This window comes from Felis catus, chromosome A1, assembly GCF_018350175.1.
Source record: "Felis catus isolate Fca126 chromosome A1, F.catus_Fca126_mat1.0, whole genome shotgun sequence".
In the NCBI taxonomy this organism is placed as follows: Eukaryota; Metazoa; Chordata; class Mammalia; order Carnivora; family Felidae; genus Felis; species Felis catus.
This window is the reverse complement of record NC_058368.1, coordinates 131,675,480-131,696,222: the sequence shown is the minus strand read 5'-3', so window position 1 is coordinate 131,696,222 and position 20,743 is coordinate 131,675,480. Positions and strand designations below refer to the sequence as shown.

General features: G+C 41.2%; 1 protein-coding gene across 2 annotated transcripts in view; it reads right to left on the bottom strand.

Moving 5' to 3' along the window:
• Positions 1-361: 361 nt before the first annotated feature.
• Positions 362-20,743, bottom strand: part of RGS7BP (regulator of G protein signaling 7 binding protein) — a 105,269-nt gene continuing 84,887 nt past the window's right edge. The window contains exons 5-6 of one of the 2 annotated variants that reach the window (XM_003981011.6): positions 13,792-13,862; positions 362-2,107 (exon numbers count right to left, since the gene is read on the bottom strand). In XM_003981011.6, coding sequence (XP_003981060.1) covers positions 2,016-2,107; positions 13,792-13,862 — 163 coding nt within the window. In that variant the 3' untranslated portion in view covers positions 362-2,015. Of the gene's footprint in view, positions 2,108-13,787; positions 13,863-20,743 lie in introns of those variants that run through there. The other variant, XM_019834877.3, reaches the window with a different exon arrangement.

Genomic DNA, 20,743 nt, shown 5'->3' with positions numbered 1-20,743 from the left:
TTAAGTGAATTAACCACGGGGGATGGAAATGAACCATATTCAAAAACAATATTAAGCTTTAGTCAAACCTGATTTATGAAATCAGGCTTTACAGACCAGATAAATCTGGGAGTAGTTCCCTGCTTTCCAAGGGGGTATTCATTCTAAGGGTCTTTAAGTAGCATATTCCAATAACTGTTTTATAAATATTTGATTTAGAAAGTTGTGGTTTTCTCATATAGGTTTCAGAGATACCTCTTTATATGGCGTCAGGCATACTTACAACCGTGCATTCATTACCAGGTCATTGGAACACAACTCTGGATTCCAAGATTAAGGCCCCAAGTGAGCTGGTATGATCTAAAGAGACACCTGTGTAGCCTTTTGAGATCTCTTCCAACCCTTTAATCTGTTCGCTTTCAATCACAAATGCTAGAAGACAATTCCAAGTATAATTTTCACAACATCAGATATTTGGTTGAACCATATGAAATTGCTATTTTTATAGGTCAAAACAGTCCATTGCCAGCAATTTCATATGGTTCAACCTAGTACAATAATCAGTCCACTATTTCATATATACCTATCTTCATCTTCAGTAAAGCTAACAGCTTTAATAAATTTAGTTGTTAGGTCAAAATATTGGTGGACCTATAAATGCCTGTGCACTTAAGTACTGAGAAAGTATAGGGTTGGGATTAAAAATGCATCTTGAATAAACCACTTATAGGCATCTAGCCCATCCTTTTATTGTACTAGACACTGGTTGCTTCTTGTCCTTCTTTAGGGTCATTTAGATTTTGGAAAGCAAGAAAAAAAGTCCAAAGGCCTGATCTCTCAACCCATGGAAAATTCTGTTTGGGAAACGGGCCAAGGAAGAACAGGGGACAATATAACAAATTTTGTACCATGTTACAGGTTTAGTGAGGAAGATCATAACAAAACTGTGAGCAGAAAATCGAAGCGTGTGGCTTCCTCCTTTCTAAAATATAGTATTGCTTAATGTGTCCTGCTTTCAAGATTCTAAGCATAAGACAAGACACCAAGTACACATCGGAAAAGTCATATCTGCATAGTCATCTAATATGAGACAAGCTTAGCTTAACTAAAAAGATTTTATTAACAGAAAATGTTAAATATTTTTACGATCTGAGCTAATTCCGGCATGCCCTATAAGATTTAACACTATGCTGCTGTGCAGACATCATGCTTCAGATTTCAATTAGAACAAAATGTGATAATACTCAATTTTACATTTGAGGGTAATTGTATATGTTACTACACCATTTTCTAACTGGATTACTTCATTCTCCAAGAAGCTGAAAAAGACACCATTGGATCAAAAGGAAATTAGTTGCCCATATGCATTGTACGAAGGTATTAGGATAATTGTGTATTTACAAAATTTAAATACTTTCCATATATGGTTTTTGTTGCATTATAAATTAAGATGTTTTTATGTAGAAGCTCTTGGATTCCGACAGAATGGAAGACTAGATGTGAATGAGCACAGACAAAGCAATAGGTGAGGTGGTATATGTTTGATTATAATATTATCTCTAATAATATTGATAGATTGGATTTTTGAACACAGTTTTGCAATTTTAGAGAGATTTCTATGTTTAAAGACTTTCATATATGATAAATTGTTAACATGAGATCAGCAAGAGCTAAAGATATACTATTATACATGAAATAATTTTTCTCTGTATGATACATTTAAAAAAAACCTTTAAATAATTTAAAAACCATAATTCTCGCATCTGTCATGGTATGGTTTGGAGCAGACATGCACAATGTCAGCTTTAAAAATCCTTTTAAAAACAGCCTGCTTTTTGAATCTTTTTTACCCCCCTTGACAGCAGCTGCTTTCACATGTAAAATCATTTAAAAGGGTAGAGGGAGGCGAATAAAAGTAATAAGGAAGCATAGAAAACATAGTCAAAAACCAATAATTGTGGTTCAGCTGTCTGGAGGTCCTCAGGTTCTGTGATATTTTCAGGTCTTCGCATTGGTGGGTTTCCAGGAGGAGTTGCCTAGCTTGAGACAAGACAACACAGCCCAAAGAACCTTCTCTTCCGTCTTCTAACCAGGGGGTAGGGAGTTAGATTTAGAAGGCTGCTGTCATCTGTGATGGGACAGAATGTACATATGAGTGAATTACAAACAATAACTGGGGTTTTTAATGAATTGGCTTTAAAAATCCACCATCTTTTGAATCAAGGTTTCTTGTTCAGCACTGTTGACATTTTAGGCAAGATAATTCTTTGTTGTTGGGGCTGTCGTGAGCACTGTAGGATGCTTAACTGCATCCCTGGCCTCTCCCTACTCACTGGATGCCAATAACACTGCTCCACCAGCCGTGAAAACCAAAAATGTCCCGTGACAGGGCCAAATGTTCTTTTTTTGGTGGTGGTGGGGAGCTCAGAGCCTACAGTTGCGAACCACTGCTTAGAATTAAATGTAAACTGCTCAAGACATTCTTTCAGTTGGGAGATGCATAGCTTTTTAGAAAGAGCTAGTGCTTTGGAGTAAGGTTGACCTCTTTTCTAAACCTGCCTCTACTATTTACTAGCTCTATGTGAACATGTAACTTGAAGCTTACTAAGCTTCAGTTTTCCCCTAGTCAAAATAGGGTTTAATAACACTTACCTGAGGTGAAGATTAAACGAAACAATCTATGAAAGACATTAAGCTTGGGTGAGGTCCTCAGTGCCTAGCACAGAGGAAGCACTCAGTAAATACAGCTCTTATTTACTATTTTCCTTTACATAGGACCACTGTGTTGCCTCTACTCACCTACTTTATTGCCTCAGGAAGAAGTCTCAACTATTCTGTGTTGGGTCTTTGGCTAGCGATTTCTATAGGTTTCTGTATACAATGGCATTCTGAGAAGATTGCCAGCTGCTGAATTTATAAGTTTTGGGTTGAAATTTTTAGCATGATGACAAGCAGATGAAGAAATAAACCAGTAAACCAAATTCAGTTTAGTGAGCTGGGTTTTAAAGAGAGTCCAGTCCAAAAGAGAGGGTGGGTAGAAATAGCCTGTTGGAGCGGAACTGGCAGTCTGCTCCAAGAGGCTGGAGAAGGACCATGAGGAGATGACCTGGAAATTGCCAATGTGGGCAGCGCTAGGACATAATCAGAATGGAGCTAGGGGCCACAAGATGGTTGGTTGGCTCTGGTAACTCTTATGTACCTAAGCTTTTCCAGGACTAGTTGCACCACCCTCCCAGAGCAGAGCTAAGGGGCTCTCTCCTTTCTCCATCCTACCTTGGGATATAGGACCTTGGGAAGGAGCCCAGAGTCAGGAGTTAGATGAAGAGATGGGTAAGGGAAAAATGTGCCCACATCAATAAAACTGGTTTGTAGACGAGGGTTGCTTTTCCTGATTGCTGAGCCTAGATGGTCAGTAAACTGTCCAGAACAAAAACAAGTGTCGGCTTTCCAGTCCTCTCACATAAATTGTGTCATCCAAGTGCCTGGGCTTATCCTCCCCCTCCCCAAAGGCTGTCATGTGTCACACTTATTTGTAAATTAGCATCGCTCACCAAGTTGACAGTGTTCCTTGGAATGGTGCACCATGCTATACATTTAGATAGAACCAGAATGGCAAGTCACAGCCAGGGAAGAAAACAGGTACCTTAGCTGAGCACATCAAATTCATCAAACAGTGCACTCTCCCAGTCTCCACAGGTTAATACTCTCTCTTAAGATTCATATTTTGTGGATGTGGAGAAAAACAGTACTCTCTTTGTCCTTTCCATCGTGAAAAGCAATTTCTATATTCTGGATGTCAACATTTTGAGACTAAAAATAGGACATCTCTCTTTTATAGTTAAACTTGCCCCAAATAGTTAAGACGCTGAAAGCAATGTCAAATACTGTATGTGAGCCTGATTTCTCAGGAGAATCTCTCAGAGATGAATCACGGTATATTTAGAAAAAAAGAAATGATAACTCACTTTCCCATCAGTTTTAGGACTCTTACTTCTTTAACCACCAAATGATCGATAAACAACCTATTTGGGTAAGACAAAGGTACAGCAGACTGTGAAGGATAAAGAATTTTATCTGTTGGTATCTCTCTGAATACTGACTATGCTTTCTGAAATGCAAGTTCACCAGGAATTTAATATTTCCTTGAACAGAATCACCAAAACTATGAAGACATTTATAGGGAAGAAAAAAATCTTATTTCTATTTAAGACCTGGAAGATCTATTTCCTGAATGCCCATATATCCTTCCGTTTCTCCAAACATTTAAGACATTGGCATAGTGACCTAATGGGTATTTTTCTATATATTATAAAATGCAGTGCAGATAGATGTGTATTGTTGCCACTGCATGAGGAAATGCCTGCTACATGTTGTATTTACGAAAAAACTGTACATGTGTATCCTGTGGTGTCATGTTTGCTCCCACGTTCTCTCTCTTTTTTTAAAAAAAAATATTTTTTAACGTTTATTCATTTTTGAGGACAGAGAGAGACAGAGCATGAGTGGGGGAGGGGCGGGGAGAGAGGGAGACAGAATCCAAAGCAGGCTCCAGGCTCCGAGCTGTCAGCACACAGCCTGACCCGGGGCCTGAACACACGAACCATGAGATCATGACCTGAGCCAAAGTCGGACGCTCAACCGACTGAGCCACGCAGGCACCTCCCACATTCTCTTTTCTATGTATTAAAAGCATACAGGTATTGTGCACAGGTATTATGAGATTTATATCAAGACTGACTTTTGTGCATTCGTTACAGCAAATCAAAAAAACCTTTTATGCTATTGAAATTCTCCTCACTCAGCCTTCTTTTTGTCTCTGCCTATCTATGGATAGATAGATATGCACACATACATTCACTTGTGAGTGCTATATATACATGTGCACATACAGAGCACTCATAGGTGAATAGAAGTGTTAGAATTGATGAGAAAGCGCTCAGATGTTAAGCAAAGGACAGGCTGCCTATTAAGGATGACCGCTCGTTTGGGGCATCTTTTTGAGCATTTGTGACACCTTTGCCTAGCCCAGAGCTTATCTGATCATCACCTAGGGCTGAGGTGACACAAAAGCTCAAACAATCTTGGCAGAAATTCAGAGCAGCTTCCTACACCCTGGGAAGCTGACACCGGCAGTAAATGCTGAAATTCAGCAGCAGCAAGTCTGCTTGGAATGGTTTGGAGTGGATTCAGCTCCAAGGAAAGGTGTCTTTCCACATTGATTGAAATCCTGTCTCTGAAATTATGGGCTGCCAAAAGAATGTGAAGGAAATGGAATGTTTCCCCACTTGTGGTTCACTTTCTGGGCGAATTCACCTGACCTCGCTGGGAAACCTTTGATTTTTATTGTGAACATTTCAGACTTTTGTAGCATCTTTCCTCCAAAGTGCATATGCTCTGAGAGAACTGTAACCAAGGACAGTTTTAGATGTGAAAATGAAAAGTGGAGAAAGGAAAAGGGAGGGAGGAAAGCAGAGGAGAAAGTGAAAGAGAAGGAGAATAGGTAATTCAGCCATCAGCAAGTTAAAATCTTGGTCATTCAAAGCTTAATTCCTGGATACTACTAAAGCCAGGGACACTGCCGCCACGTAAGGCACTATGATACCACTTCTCTATTGCTCAGATTTCTTTTGCTAATAAAAGATTGCTTATATAGATTATATGTTAATAAACAGAATGACATAAAAATAAGATTGCAAATAATCAGCTGAGCATTTGAGTTTAACCCTTTTTTTAACGTTCATTTATTTTTGAGAGAGAGAGAGAGAGAGAGAGAAGGGAAGGGGCAGAGAGACAGAGAGAGAGGAAGCCACAGAATCTGAAGCAGGATCCAGGCTCTGAGCTGTCAGCACAGAGCCCAAGGCGGGGCTCGAACCCATGAACCGTGAGATCATGACCTGAGCCAAATTCTGTTGCTTAATCGACTGAGCCACCCAGGCTCAGTTTAAAGTTTAAAGCTATATTCTCAGAATCCAGAGAAGTGCTCATAATGTAACTGTAGTTGCAAATTTCTACTCTAGAAGAAAAGGAGACCTTCAGCAAACTCGGGTTCTCAAACCTTAGCTGCATTAGCAACATCTGAGAGCGTGTTCAAGTACAGCCTCACCTCTAGCATTTCTGAGTCAGTTTGTGTGGGGTGAGGCCAGAGAAATTGGATTGCTTAGAAGTTCCCAGACATGTCGATGTTGTTGGTCCTGAGGCCACACTATGAGAAGCCCTGCATTAATCAAAGGCCTGCTAAGTACAGGCTCCATGTTGGGTGTTGAGGGTCCTAAAAGAAAGGTGGTTCTTGGTCTCAAGGATGTTCGCTTGAGTAACTATGAAGCTTTATTAAGAATGCCATAAGAGAGATACAAATACAGTGCTTTGAGAGCTCTTAAGGGTGGACTTACTCCCAGGTGGAGGAGAAGGAAGAAGATAATTGTGGGAAATCATGGAGGTCTTGGTGTTCTTTCTGGGCCACAAGAGATGAGGAGAACTTGCAAATTTGGTGAAGGGGGAGATGGGCTTTCTGGATGGAGAAAACAGTGTGAACAAAGTCATAGAGGTCAAAGGCAACTTGAATTTTGTTCCAAGAAACAATCTAGTCTGGAATGAAGGGTGTATGAAGGAGGGAATAGTACAAAACAGAAATACATAGAATTCCTTAAATATGGCCATACCTTCTCTTGGCTCTCTGCCCTTACACACACCATTTCTTAGTCCTCCTTTCTTAGGCAAATGCCAATCCTCCTTCAGGATTAGTTTACAACTTTCTTTGACTGATTTCATAATGTGCTTCTGGTTTTCTTTTCAGTCCCCTCTGTAAACTGCAGTTCTTTCCCCCTTGAATCTTAAATTTTGGTATTCTAGGCTCTTCTCTATACCTACACTCTGTGGGGGGGTCTCGCTTCATTTACCATCACGCTGATGATGCTTCAATATGTATTTCCAGCCTCCCAGCTCACATGTCTCACCTCAGCATGATACTTGTATGCCTAGTGTTCACCACTGAGCATTGCTCTGGGAGTTCCTCCATCTCCAAAACTTCAATCATCCTCTATCTCTACCGTTCCTCCTCTGTTCTCTCTGACTTAGTGAATAGACACATCATTCACCTTGCTTTTCAAGTCTGAACCTGGGTTTCATCCTTGATTCTGCCTTCTCTCTTGTGCAGCCCATCAGTTGTTCACATCCTCTTCTCCAACCCCCTGGCCCTAGGTCAGATCTTAAGCATCTCTCACCTGGATTACTGCAACTGTCTCCTAACTGAACCCCTCCAATGGCTTCAGGATAAAATCCAACCCCGCCCCCTTTTATTTTTGAGAGAGAGAGAGAGAGAAAGAGAAAGAAAGAGAGCAGGGGCGGGGAGGGGCAGAGGGGGAATCCCAAGCAGGCTCCAAACCCATTGCAGAGCTCGATCTCATGAACCGTGAGATCACGACCCAAGCAGACATCAAGAGTTGGATGCTTAACCTACTGAGCCACCAAGGTGCCCCAAATCCAAACCTCTTAACATAGCTTATAGGGGCCTTAATGATATAGATCCTCCTATCTCTCTAGTCTTTCATGTCTCTTTTCTAACCACTTTACCAACTAATGAAGTGCTTGTAGCTCAACAAAATGCCCTGCTCTTACGTCTCCTCATATATCTTCACATATCTAGAATCTTCTGCCTAGACTTTTTTTTCATCTCTCTTTTTGTTTTTCTTTTTTTCACCTCTTTCTTTAAAAAAATTTTTTTTAATGTTTATTTATTTTTGAAGGAGAGAGAGACAGAATGTGAGTGGGGGAAGGGCAGAGAGAGAGGCAGGCACAGAATCTGAAGCAGGCTCCAGGCTCTGAGCTGTCAGCACAGAGCCCACCTCGGGGCTTGAGCTCACAAACCGAGAGATCACGACCTGAGCCGAAGTCGGACGCTTAACTGACTGAGCCACCCAGGCGCCCCCACCTCTTTCTTTGGCTAACTGATTCATCCTAAGAAATCTCAACTCACTTTCCAAAAAGCAATCCTTGATATCAACAACCCTCTCCCCCATCTCACACCCCAGCCCCTTACAACTCCAATATGGCTAGATGAGAATCCAATATGTCTTTGTAGTGACCTGTAGCTATTATGGCACTGTTGTATTCTAAGCACTAGTTTCTTTGTCTTTCCAATAGTGTGTGTGTGTGTGTGTGTGTGTGTGTGTGTGTGTGTGTGTGTGTGTTTGCGTGTTAGTTGATTTTAGAATTCACATGCCCTACCCCCAAAACATTATCCCAGTCTCTATGAAGGGAAGCATGTCATTTGGGAAGGCTTCCCAGGTAATTCTCACCCAATTTGTTCTGTTGAGAGAGAGAGCCTCTAGGGGGAAAGATAACCCCAGCACCTGACACAGAACTTGGCACATTATCGGATACCATCACATGTTAGATGATGGTGGGGACACCAGATGTTAGGGAAAGAAGTCTGTTCTTCTTTTAGTAGACAATGAGTAGGCATGTGACGTTTGTGAGTAGGGGCTGAACATAGAGTAATGCATTAAGAAACTGATGTGTGAATTAACTGGAGCAGAGAGGGAAGTACATACGTCATACTGAATCCTGGATGAAAGATTGAAGAGATTACAAAGGATATGGGGCTGCTGGAGTAAAACTACCCAGAATAACATTCACACACTAGACTGAAGCACACAAAGTCTGTATATGAAGCCCTGATGAAAGGACCTAAAAGGTCATCTCTAGGCTTACTAGGTGGCATAACTGCCCAATGTTCTTTGGCTAGATATCAAACACTTCTGCCGACATGGCTAGGATGGATACGGGGGGTCCAGGTTGGAGTGGATTGAGAGTATGAGTCTGGGGGAACTGTTCCTAGACCCAATTTAGTCTGGAATAGCACTGTCTCCAGGAGGGGACCCATTCTAGAGCAGATTCGATTCCTGACTGATCCCCTTCAGACGGATTCTCACGCATGGTCTCAACAACCACATTCTAGGCAAGAGTGAATGTACAAACACACCCTACAGCATTCATTAAGTCAGAATTCTGGAAAAGGTGAAACTGTCTTTCAGGCCTAATTTATTTCTGCCACCTTGTTTTGTTTGATTACAACACGCATTTAGAAGATGCTTGTCCTTCACTTTCCAATCTCCTTTTAGCCTTTGTCAGTAACCTTGCAGGCTCCCCACAGGTGGTTCCATTTGTAATCCATTTGACACAGCAAGACTATCATAATTAATGAAGCTCCCTACAGCACTGCCAGTGACCCAGAATGTAGGACAGGAGAGGCGCTGAAGCAGTGGCAAGAACAGTGGGCTGAGAGCCAGGAGACCTGACCGTGGTCAGAAGCCTGCTGTGGAGCCGCGGCAGAAAGAGGACAGCTCACTTTTCTTTTGTGCATCTCTTTGTCTCCAGTCTTAAACGGGAAGGATGGGAAAGAAAAGGCACTGTCTGAAATGAGGGCATAATCGCTACCCATTAAAATTCTTGCTCTTGGCCACCTTCCTTTATTGGCCACTGAAAATCAATTTAAAACACTGTTGTGGAGTCAAGTTTTGATTGTGGTACGAAAGGGGGGAGATACGTTTGAACCTTTAAATGCTGAAATAAACATGGAAGTTTCTGAGTTGAGAACTAGGGTGGAGCCTGGAGAACAGGGGCATCTGAGCGTCTCCCTTGTAGAATCCCCCAGCACCTGCCTGGCAGGATTTTCACATGGTCAGGGTTTGAGGTTGGAAAAAAGGGAACCAGTAGTGGTATCTTTTCCCTTTTGTCTCTCTGCTTCAGACCCACATGTAAATGGAATAAAAAGAGAAAGGAAAGAAAGAGCCAGAAAGAAAACAGATGGCTTTCTATAATGGTTTTCATCCAGTTACAAAGATGTTTTGACAATAAGGTCCTCGAGAAAAGAACTGGGATACATTTTTCCACATTTTACCCCACACCATTTCTTGCATGTATTAACCTAGACCTGTGTAATAAACAGATCCATGCAAAAGATTTCCAGGAAGGTCATGGCAAGCCCCTATGGTCTTTCTTGGTTTATGGAATCAGACAGAGGAATCTGACCGATTTGTTCATTAAAATGGTGCCATATGCATCTGCTAAAAAAATGTTCCCAGAGGGACCCAAGAGACCTGCTCTCCTTCCTTCAGGGTTTCTCAGACCCTCTGATTCAGACTCACAACCCCCTTTCTCTACTGTTCAGCTCATAGTGACATCATGCTGTGAGCACCCATGAAACATGTAAAGAAGAGAGATGTGGCATCACATGCTGAGGGTCCCATTTCTCCCCCAAGTGAAGAGATCTGAAATTACCTGAATTGAAGCCTTCACCTCAATTTTTTTTTTTAAATTTCAAAATCCTATTGCTTCATTCCCTCCTGAACAGGTCCTTGAATCTCCTAGCTTTTTCCTTTTCCTGCTCCAAACAGATTTAAAGTTTAAATCCTGAATATCATTTATTTGGACTATGCCCTTTTCACTCATGGTTTTATTCACAGTACCAATCATTTATTATTATTATATTTGAAAAATATATTTAAAATTCTACTTTTTTCTTTTTATAAAAGTAATACAAAGTTATACAAAATATTTATACTTTTTTGATTATAAAAATGTCCTAGGTAAATAAAATGAAATTTCCGTTTTTCCATTAGTGCACATTTCGGAAACTATTGGATGCATTTCATGAAATGTAGAGCAAATATTTTGGATGGTTTGACTTAAAATAGAGGCTACATGGCGCACATGAAATTCTTTCTGAGGGCTCTGGTACTCATCCTCCTGGGCTCCTGATTGTGAGGTACAGGGAGAGACCTCCATGCTGCTGACAGGGGGAACTTGCCAGACATATAAAGAAACTGAGAATAGCTTCAGACATGGCTCCAACTCCAAAGTCTCAGAGACCGATGTTCTGTACTGCAGGCTCAAGATCAATGCATGGTAGCAGGGGCTGTTCTATTTGATGAGAATGTGGCATTCTCCTGAGCTAGGCTGGGTGGGCCAGCTGGTAAAGAATACCAATACCAACAACAACAATAACAATAACAATAAAGCACCCATCAGCATCTGCTCTCTGAAAGGTCCGTAGCAGACGTTCCACAAGCGGTGCTTCATTTAAACCTCAGGATAACCCTCTGAAGTAAGTAATGCTATCATCTCCTTTTCAGGGCTGAGGAAAATGAAATTGCTGGATGTTAAACAACTTGTTCCAGGGCACAAAGTTGGTAAGTGGGCAGGGCCAGCATTCAAACCCAAGCATCGCCTTAATCCAAAGTCCCTGGTCCCAACCACCATGCGGATTGCTAGCAACAATCTTCCATCCTGGGGGGGGGAGGGGCTCTCTCATCACTACACTGTGTCTGTAGAGGCCACTTTTAGGCAAACAGGCTTGTGAGGTGGAATGCAGAAAGGGCCCACAGCGACCACCTGGCTGAACACAGGCCCATCTATCAGGTGGCCACCTCAAAATAGCCATAGACCCTACCCCATCAATGGGCTACTTCCCACCAGGCACAGTTACCAAAAAAGGGAACATTCCATATGTCTCCATTCCTCCTCGTCTTCCCCCTTTGAAACCAGCCCCCACCCACCGCCTGGTTGCAGACAGCCTCTCCTCTGCTGTTCAGCCCGTGGCTTCCTTGAGGTGTAGGCCATAAACTTCTATCTCCTTTGTTCTGCCTCTGGTGAATCCCTTCATCTCCCAAGCCCCTGGCTTCCACCTGCTCATCACCCCACATTTGGGGGCCCCCATCTGATCTGACACCCCATTTAGACACCACAATGTCTGCTTCCGGAAACCACCGCAAGGTCTCTACAACACTACCCCTGTGGCTCAAGCCCGTTAGTCTGATTCTAGGCCCTTCAGGGGGCCTCCGAGTTAATTGATGCTCCGCACCCCTGCCTCTCATTTCCTTACACCCTGCCTCCCTGCCGTGGAGCTCAGGCCGCGCTACCTGTTGGCCTCTTCATCTGGTGTTCCCACTTGAACCTCTCCACCTTCTGCCACCTTCTGCTGCTCCCTGAGCCAGCAGACTCCCAGCTCTGCTGCCAAATCCTCTCAAAGGCAAGCAGCACCCTGTCCTCCCTCCGCCCAGGCTTTGATCAGGGGGAACCACAGGAGTTTCTTTCTTACTCTAAAAACCCTTTCCCCACCCTCTGGTTATGTCTCTCCGAAGCTAGTGCTTGCTTCACTTAAGGCCGCTCTGGCCACGTAGGGGAACGTGCTCTTTCAAGTCCTTGGTACGGATCTTCAGACCCTGGGACTGCAAAGTTGGGCACAGATTGAACACACATTTATCCTGTATGCTGGGGGTTTTACTACCAGGTGCCAGGCATCGCTCTGGGTACAGAAGCTACGGTAATAGTTGACAAAAGCATATAGAGGCGGTTCCCTTATGGAAGTTTCACTCTCGTGAAAATACCTTTCCATTTCTGTGTGAAGGTGTATGTTTCCATAGGCTAGCTCTGGAGACAGACTGCCTGGGACCACATCTCAACCATCTATTTACAGTCTGACCTTCGCAGAGTTAGCTAACCTCTCTTTGCCCCAGTTTCCTGTAAATTGGGAAACAGTCGTTATTTCCTTCAAAGGCGTTATTAGAATTAAATAAGTTAATACAGTTAATCCATGTAAAGTATTTAGAATAGTGGTTGTGATATTGCGATTTATAATAAGAAATATACAGTTGTCTCCCACCTCAGTCCTGGCACAGAGCTCCTAAAAATCCCTGGAATTTCCTAAGTGATGACAGCGTAAAGGGGCCTTTTGTTATGTTAATGAGATTACTTTCAAAAACTGCCTAAGGATGGGGGCTGGTTGCTAGGAGAATAACTCTGTGATCAGAGGGGTGGAACTTTCAGTCCCACCCCCAACCTCCGGGGAAGGGAAGGAACTGAAGACATTTCAATCACCAATGGCCAATGATTTATTTAATCAATCATGCCTACATAATGAAGCCTCCATAAAAACCAGCAAGGTTCAGAGGACAGGTTCAGAGGACTTCCAGGTTGGTGAACAGGCGGAGATCTGAGGACCATGGTGCACCTGGGAAGGGATGGAGTCTCCTTGTCCTTTCCCCACACTCTGTACTTGGCATCTGACATCTGGCCGTTCCTGAGGTATATCCTTTTACAATAAACTGGTGATCTACTGAGTAAAATGTTTCTCTGAATTCTGTGAGCCGCTCAAGCAGATTAACTAAACTCATGGAGGGGCCGTTGGAGCTTCACACCTGTACATCCCAAGTGGTGGGGGAGGGCAGTCATGTGTAGCCCTTAACTTGGGGGATCTGGTGCTGTCTCCCTGTCTTGTCAGAATTCAGATGAATTGCAGAACACCCCGCTGGTGTCTCCTAATTGCTTGGTGGTGTGGAAAACCACCCCCACATAGTGGAATTGGGTGTGGAACCACAGTGGCACAATGTGAGGTCTCAATATATGTTGTTATTACTTCTTTTAGATAAGTGAACATCTATATGGCAGAGAGCTTCCTTTGGAAGTTTCTTAAGTGTCCTCCTATAGGCCGTAAACTTCTTAAAGTCAAGGGCCAAGTTTCCAGTTCTTTTGTATTTGCCACTCCTGGTACAGTGCTTTCCACAGCATGGCCATGAATCCATGCTCTTGACTGACAGGGCCAGTAGAGGAGGCCTCTGCTTGAGGGTCAGAGCACAGCTGTGCTCGCCTGAGGGACTCTGTTTTCATTATCATATCTTCTTGAAGAGAGAGGAATGTACATTCAATGCCTTCTATTGTTTGTGTAAAACAAACTTGTAATTTCTCAAGAAACAAGTCCCAAGGTTATCGTGTTAACAACATCCTCTGCCTCAAAGAAAAATGACAAGAACTTACCTTGATTTTTCAATGGTAAAGGCATAGTTTCCCTGAGTTTGCTTAAAAGGTTTTTCATTTCTCGCATGTCTCTGTAAAAGTGATAAAAAGAAAAAAATAATCAGCTGTAAATTTTTGAAATGCAACCCCAGTCTGTTCTATGAGACAACTGACAGACGAGAGTCTGTGTTTAATTGTACAAGCTCTAGTTTCCAGTGGGCAAATATTGAATTTATTTTGTTTTTATAAGAAAAAATATCTGAGATTGATGGCTCTGGAAGGAACGAGACTACTCTGGCTAACACTGCCACAGGGCATTCTGCTGTGGGAGCCCTCCTCTTGACTTCAGTTGGACCAGACTCTTCTCTAATAATGAGGACAGTATTGCCGTTGTATAAGAGGGAGGTCAAGGTCATGCAGCTTGAGTAACAGAGGTACTCTGGGCAAAGCTGAGGCTGGGTGATGGTGCTCTCAGGCTTTATGGTCAGGAGGCTATTGTGGCTGTACAGGTTCACTTGCTAGTGTCTCATTATGGTGACTGAAATTCAGTGTAACACAGGTGTTAGGGATTTACAGGACTCAACATTTATTAAATTGGCTTGGAATGTTGTGAGACTGACAAATTGTAAAACCTTCAGAGAAGGGCTCTTCACAATGGTTTGGGATGGGGGGGTGGGCGGTGGGGGTGGAGACATAGAGAGAGAGAGAGAGAGAGAGAGAGAGAGAGAGAGAGAGGCAGGCAGGGAGAGAGAAGCACCTGGGAAAGATGGACCTTCCTCTTGCCCGTAGGTAAGTCACTCCATACCTCCAACACCTCCCCTCCCTTGTCTTAGAGTGCATATGATCCTAAAGCCGCCAAACGTGGAGCAGTAAGCCTGCTCAGGGGGCTTCTAGTCTGGGGTAAGGGTAACGTGGACGTTTCAAGTCCTTGGGACCATAGTTCCCCACATGTTCAGGTGGTCATCCACTGGACGTAGTGTTCTCGAAAGCACAGGACGTAGTGGTAGATTTCATTTACCAGTGTAAAAATCAGATTCATCTTTTAGTTCATTCCACACTAGGCAAGCAATCGCTGGTACTAAGGATTTAAGGAAGTTTATTTGAGAGCAGAATCCTCAAGTTGAGGAAATTCTATCTACTAACTTATTTTTCTTTTGCTCTATGAAGAAAAAGAACCACTATTTAATCTTCGGTATGAAATCCCTCAGTTCTTTTCTTTTTCTTTTTTTCTGTTTTTTTTTTTAACGTTTTATTTATTTTTGAGACAAAGAGAGACAGAGGATGAACAGGGGAGGGTCAGCAAGAGGGAGACACAGAATCCGAAGCAGGCTCCAGGCTCCGAGCTGTCAGCACAGAGCCCGACGCGGGGCTCGAACTCACGGACCTCGAGATCATGACCTGAGCCGAAGTCGGCCGCCCAACTGACTGAGCCACCCAGGCACCCCTTCTTTTTTCTTTTAAGTAGGCTCCACACCCAAAGTGGAGCTTGAACTCACAATTGTGAGATTAAGAGTTACATGCTCTACTGACTGAGCCAACCAGGCACCCCTGCCTCTCAGTTCTTTTCTTGAAACACAACTATTCTCTTGAGCATGATTGGAGGACCACTAGTCCTAGGGGAGGCCCGAGACCCCATAGTGTCTCTCCTTAAATATTGACTAATATGTAAAAAGGAACTCTTTCTCAGGAATAGCTGATTGGAAAAGGAGAGGAAAGCAGACTTGTGGATCAGGTGTAGAAATAACACCTTTAAAAGCATTTAGAATTCTTTCCCATAGGTATGAGGAGATGTTTCTGGGGCAGTGATGCTAATAAGCTGCAAAGGATATTTCTAGAGAGAAAAGGTGAAAGTGGGGGAGGGGAAGAAAGGAAGGCAGGGCCCTACATCCAGAAGTGCAAGGGGCACATTCTGATTTTCTGTAAAATTCTCAAGGGCAGGTGGGATGGGAGGTGGGGAAGCACAGGGTGGGAATGGGCTAGGAATGCAGTATGTGAGACTCAGGCAGAGTCTCCTGGAAAGGACCAATTATCAGTCCCGGTGCTGCACTGGAGAATCACTTTATGCTGAGACCGCACCCCCCATGGGAGCGGTTTATGGGGATGGGGCTCAGGAATCAATGTGTTTTTTTTGTTGTTTTTTGTTTTTGTTTGTTTGTTGTTAATGTTTTATTTATTTTTGAGAGAGGGAGAGAGTGGGAGCGAGGGAGGGACAGAGAGAGGGGGGACAGAGGATCTAAAGCAGGCTCTGTGCAGACAGCAGCAAGCCTGATGGCACAGCTTGAATTCACAAACTGTGAGATCATGACCTGAGCAGAAGGCTGCCACTCAACCACCGACTGAGCCATCCAGGCACCCTAGGAATCAGTGTTTTTAAAAAGCCCCCCTGGGGCATCGGGATGGCTCAGTCGGTTAAGCAGCCAACTTTGGCTCAGATCATGATCCCAGTCCGTGGGTTCGAGACCCACATTGGGCTCTGTGCGACAGCTGAGCCTGAAACCTGCTTCAGGTTCTGTGTCTCCTTCTCTCTCTGCCCCTCCCCCATTCACACTCTGTCCCTCTGTCTTTCTCTCTCTCAAAAATAAATAAACATTAGAAAAAAATTAAAAAAAAAAAAAAGCCCTCCTGGTGATTTTAATATCCCACCCAGGGTGAGATCCACTGATCTCCTAGGGCAGACAGAAGGGGAACCTAGGAAAAGCTGCTCTACCAGGCCAGGTCTCTTGTGCCCACTTATCTCTGTCATTCCCACCTCTTTTGACCTGAATCTGACTTGAAGACTGAACTTCAAAACCGTGGGCTATACTCTCCTTTTTTTTTTTTTATTTGAGGTAAAATTGACATATAGCATTATTTGAGCTTCAGGTGTACAACATTACAATTTGCCATCTGTATGTACTGTAAGTAAAGTGATCACTAGGAGTCTAGTTATGATCCGTCACACTATAATTGACCCCCTTCAACCATTTCACCTACCTCCATCTCCCAACCTTCCCCTTGGTAACCACCAATCTGTTCTCTTGTATGGATGAGTATATTTTTCTTTTCTTTTGTTTTTTTTTAAATTCCACAAATGAGTGGAATTATATGGTACTTGTCTTTCTTTATGTGACTTACTTTACTTAGCATAATACCTTCAAGGTGAATTCTTGTTGTTGCAAATAGCAAGCTGAATAGTTTTCCATTTTAAAACACACACACACACACACACACACACACACACACACACACCAGATCTTCTTTATCCATTCATCCACTGATGAAAATTTAGGTTGTTTCAATTTCTTGGCTATTATAAATACTGCAGCAATGAACATAGGAGTGCATATATCTTTTTGAATCAGTGTTTTCACATTCTTCGGATAAATACCTAGAAGTGGAATGGCTGGATCGTATGTTAGTCCTATTCTTATTTTTTTTGAGAAACCTCTACTGTTTTCTATAGTGGCTGCACCAATTTACATTCCCATCAACTGTGTATGAGAGATCCCTTTTTTTCACATCCTTGCTAACACTTGTTATTTCTTGTCTTTTGGGTGCTAGCTCTTCTAAGTGGTAGGAGGTGATATCTCATTTTAGCTTTGATTTGTATTTCTGATGATTAGTGATGTCGAACATATTTCTATGTGTCTGTTGGCCAACTCTATGTATTCTGTGAAAAAAATGTCTATTCAGATCTGACCATTTTTAATTGGACTGTTTCTTTTTTGTTGTTGTATAAGTTCTTTACGTATTTTGGATCTTAATCTTTGTTGGATATATGCTTTGCAAAATCTTTCTCCCATTCAGTAGATCACCTTTTTGTTTTAATGATGGTTTCTTTCACTATGCAAAATATTTTCAGTTTGATGTAATCCCATTTGTTTATTTTTGCTTTTGTTTCTCTTGCCTTTGGAATCCTATACACAAAAAAATATTACTAAGACTCATGTTCAGGTGTTTTCTTTAGGAATTTTCTTTATGTTTTTCTTTAGGAATTTTATGGTTTCAGATCTTACATTCAGGTTTTTACTACATTTTTGAGTTAATTTTTGTGCATCGTATCAGAGAGTGGTCATGTGGCCGTCTATTTTTTCCAGGAACATTTGTTGAAGAGAATGTCCTTTGTCCATTGTATGATCTTGGCTTCCTTGTCATAAATTAATTGTTCATCTATGTGGGGGTTTAATTCTGGGCTCTCCATTCTGTTCTATTGATGTGTTTGTGTTTTTATGCTAATATAAGATGATTTTGATTACTGTAGTTTTGTTGTATAGCTTGAAATCAGGGAGCGTAATACCTTCACCTTTGTTCTTTATCAATAATAATTTGGCTATTCAACATCTTTTGTGGTGTTATGCAATTTTTAGAATTATTTGTTCTAGTTCTGTGAAAAATTTCACTGGAATTTTGATAAGGATTGCACTGAATCTGTAGATTGCTTTGGATAGTTGTGGACATTCTAACACTATTAATTCTTCCAATCCATAGGCATGGGATCCTTTTTTCCATTTATTTGTTGTCTCCATTTTCTCTTATCAGTGTCTTATATTTTTCAGTGTGTAGGTCTTTCACAGGTTTTTGATGCAATTTACGTGGAATTATTTTTTTAATTTCTCTTTCTGATAGTTTGTGATTAGTGTATACAGCTATCACAGATTTCTGTGTGTTGATTTTGTATCCTGCTACTTTACTGAATTAATTTATTATTATTTTTTGAATTAATTTGTTAATTCTAACAGTGTTTTGTTGGAGTTTTTTTTTGGTTTTCTATATATAGTATCATGTCATCTGCACATAGTGACAGTTTTGCTTCTTCATTTAGGATTTGGACACTTTTTATTTCTTTTTCTTGCCTAATTATTGTTTTTAGGATGTTCATTACTATGTTGAATAAAAGTGATTGGCCATTCTTGTCTTATTCCTGATTTTAGAGGAAAAGTGGTCAACTGTTCACCACTGACTGTGATGTCAGCCATGGGTTTATCATATATGGCCTTTATTATATTGCAATATGTTCCCTCTATACCCACTTTGTTGAGTTTTCATAAAATGGTGTTGAATTGTGTCAAATGCTTTTTCTGCAGCTATTGAGATGATCATACAATTTTTATACTTCATTTGTTGATCTGGTGTATCACACTGACTGATTTGCAGATGTTGAACCATCCTTGTATCCCTGGAATAAATTCCACTTGATCATAGTGTATGGATACAATAATGTACTAATGTCTTTAGTTTGCTAATAATTTGTTGAGAATTTCTGCATCAATGTTCATCAATGACATTGGCCTCTAATTTTCTTTTTTTGTGATGCTTTGTCTGATTTTGGTATCAGGGTTATGCTAGCCTTATGAAATGACTTTGGAAGTGTTTCCACCTCTTAAATTTTTTGGAAGAGTTTGAGAAAGATATGTATTAAATCTTTGAATGTTTCATAGCATTCAGCTTGAAGCTGCTTGGTCCTGGACTTTTGTTATGTGGGAGATTTTTGATTACTGATTCAATCTCCTTACTAGTAATTGGTCTCTTTAGATTTTCTATTTCCTCATGATTCAGTCATGGAAGCGTGTATGTTTCTAGGAATTTATCCATTTCTTCTAGATTGTCCAGTTTGCTAGCATATACTTGTTTGGAGTAGTCTTTATGGTCCTTTGCATTTCTGTGATGTCAGCTGTAACTTCTCTTTGATTTCAGATCTTATTTATGGGAGACTTCTCATTTTTTTCATGGTTAGTCTAGCTGAAGGTTTTTCAGTTTTGTTTATCTTTTCAAAGAACCAGCTTTTAGTTTCATTGATCTTCTATTGTCCCCCACCCCCACCCTCCACCTTAGGTCTCTATTTCATTTCTTTTCACTCTGCATTTATTATTTCCTTCTTTCTACTGAATTTGGGCTTTGCTTTTTTTCTGCCTTTGTAGGTTGTAAAGTTAGGTTGATTATTTGTCAGTTTTCTTGCCTATGGAGTTAAGTCTGCTATAGTCTTCCCTCTTAGACTACTTTTGCTACATCCTACAGATTTTGGTAAGTCATAATTCTGTCTTCATTAGTGTCTCTCTCTCTCTTTTTTTTTTTTTTTTATTTCTTTATTGACATCTTTGATGGCCCATTGGTTGTTTAGCAGCATGTTGTTTCATCTCCACATTTTTGTGGTTTTTCTAGTTTTCTTTTTGTAATTGATTTCTAGTTTCATACCATTGTAGTCAGAGAAGATACTTGATATGATTTCAGTCTTCCTGAATTTACTGAGACTTGTTTTGTGGCCTAACATGTGATCTGTATTGGAGAATGTTCCATGTACACTTGAAAAGAATGTGTATTCTGTTGCTTTTGGATGGAATGTCTGTATATATCTACTAAGTGCATCTGGTCTAATGGATTATTTAAGGCCATTGTTTTCTTATTAATTTTGGCTTTGCATGATCTCTACATTGGTGTAAGTTGGATGTTAAAGTCCTCTACTATTAGTGTATTGCTGTCAATTTCTTCCTTTAGGTCTGTTAATAATTGGTTTTATATATCTTGGTGTTTCTATGTTGGATACATATATATTTAAAAGTGTTATGTCTTTTTGTTGGATTGATCCCTTTAGACTATGTAATGCCCTTATTTGTCTATTATTACAGTCTTTGTTTTAAGTAAACTATACCCTCAGTGTGGGGTTTGAACTCATGATTGCAACATCGAGAATCACATGCTCTATCAACTGAGCCAGCCAGGCATCCCCCTATTATCATAGTCTTTGTTTTAAAGTCTACTTTGTCTGCTATGAATATACCTACACCAGCCTTATTTTCATTTCCATTTGCATGAAATATCTTTCTTTATCCCTTCACTTTCGGTCTGTGTGTGTCCTTACTTCTGAAGTGAGTCTTTGGTAGATGGCATATAGATGGATCTTATTTTATCCCTTCAGTCACTCTATATTTTGATTGGAGAGTTTAGTCCATTTACATTTAAAGTAACCACTGATAAGTACTTATTACCATTTTGTTAA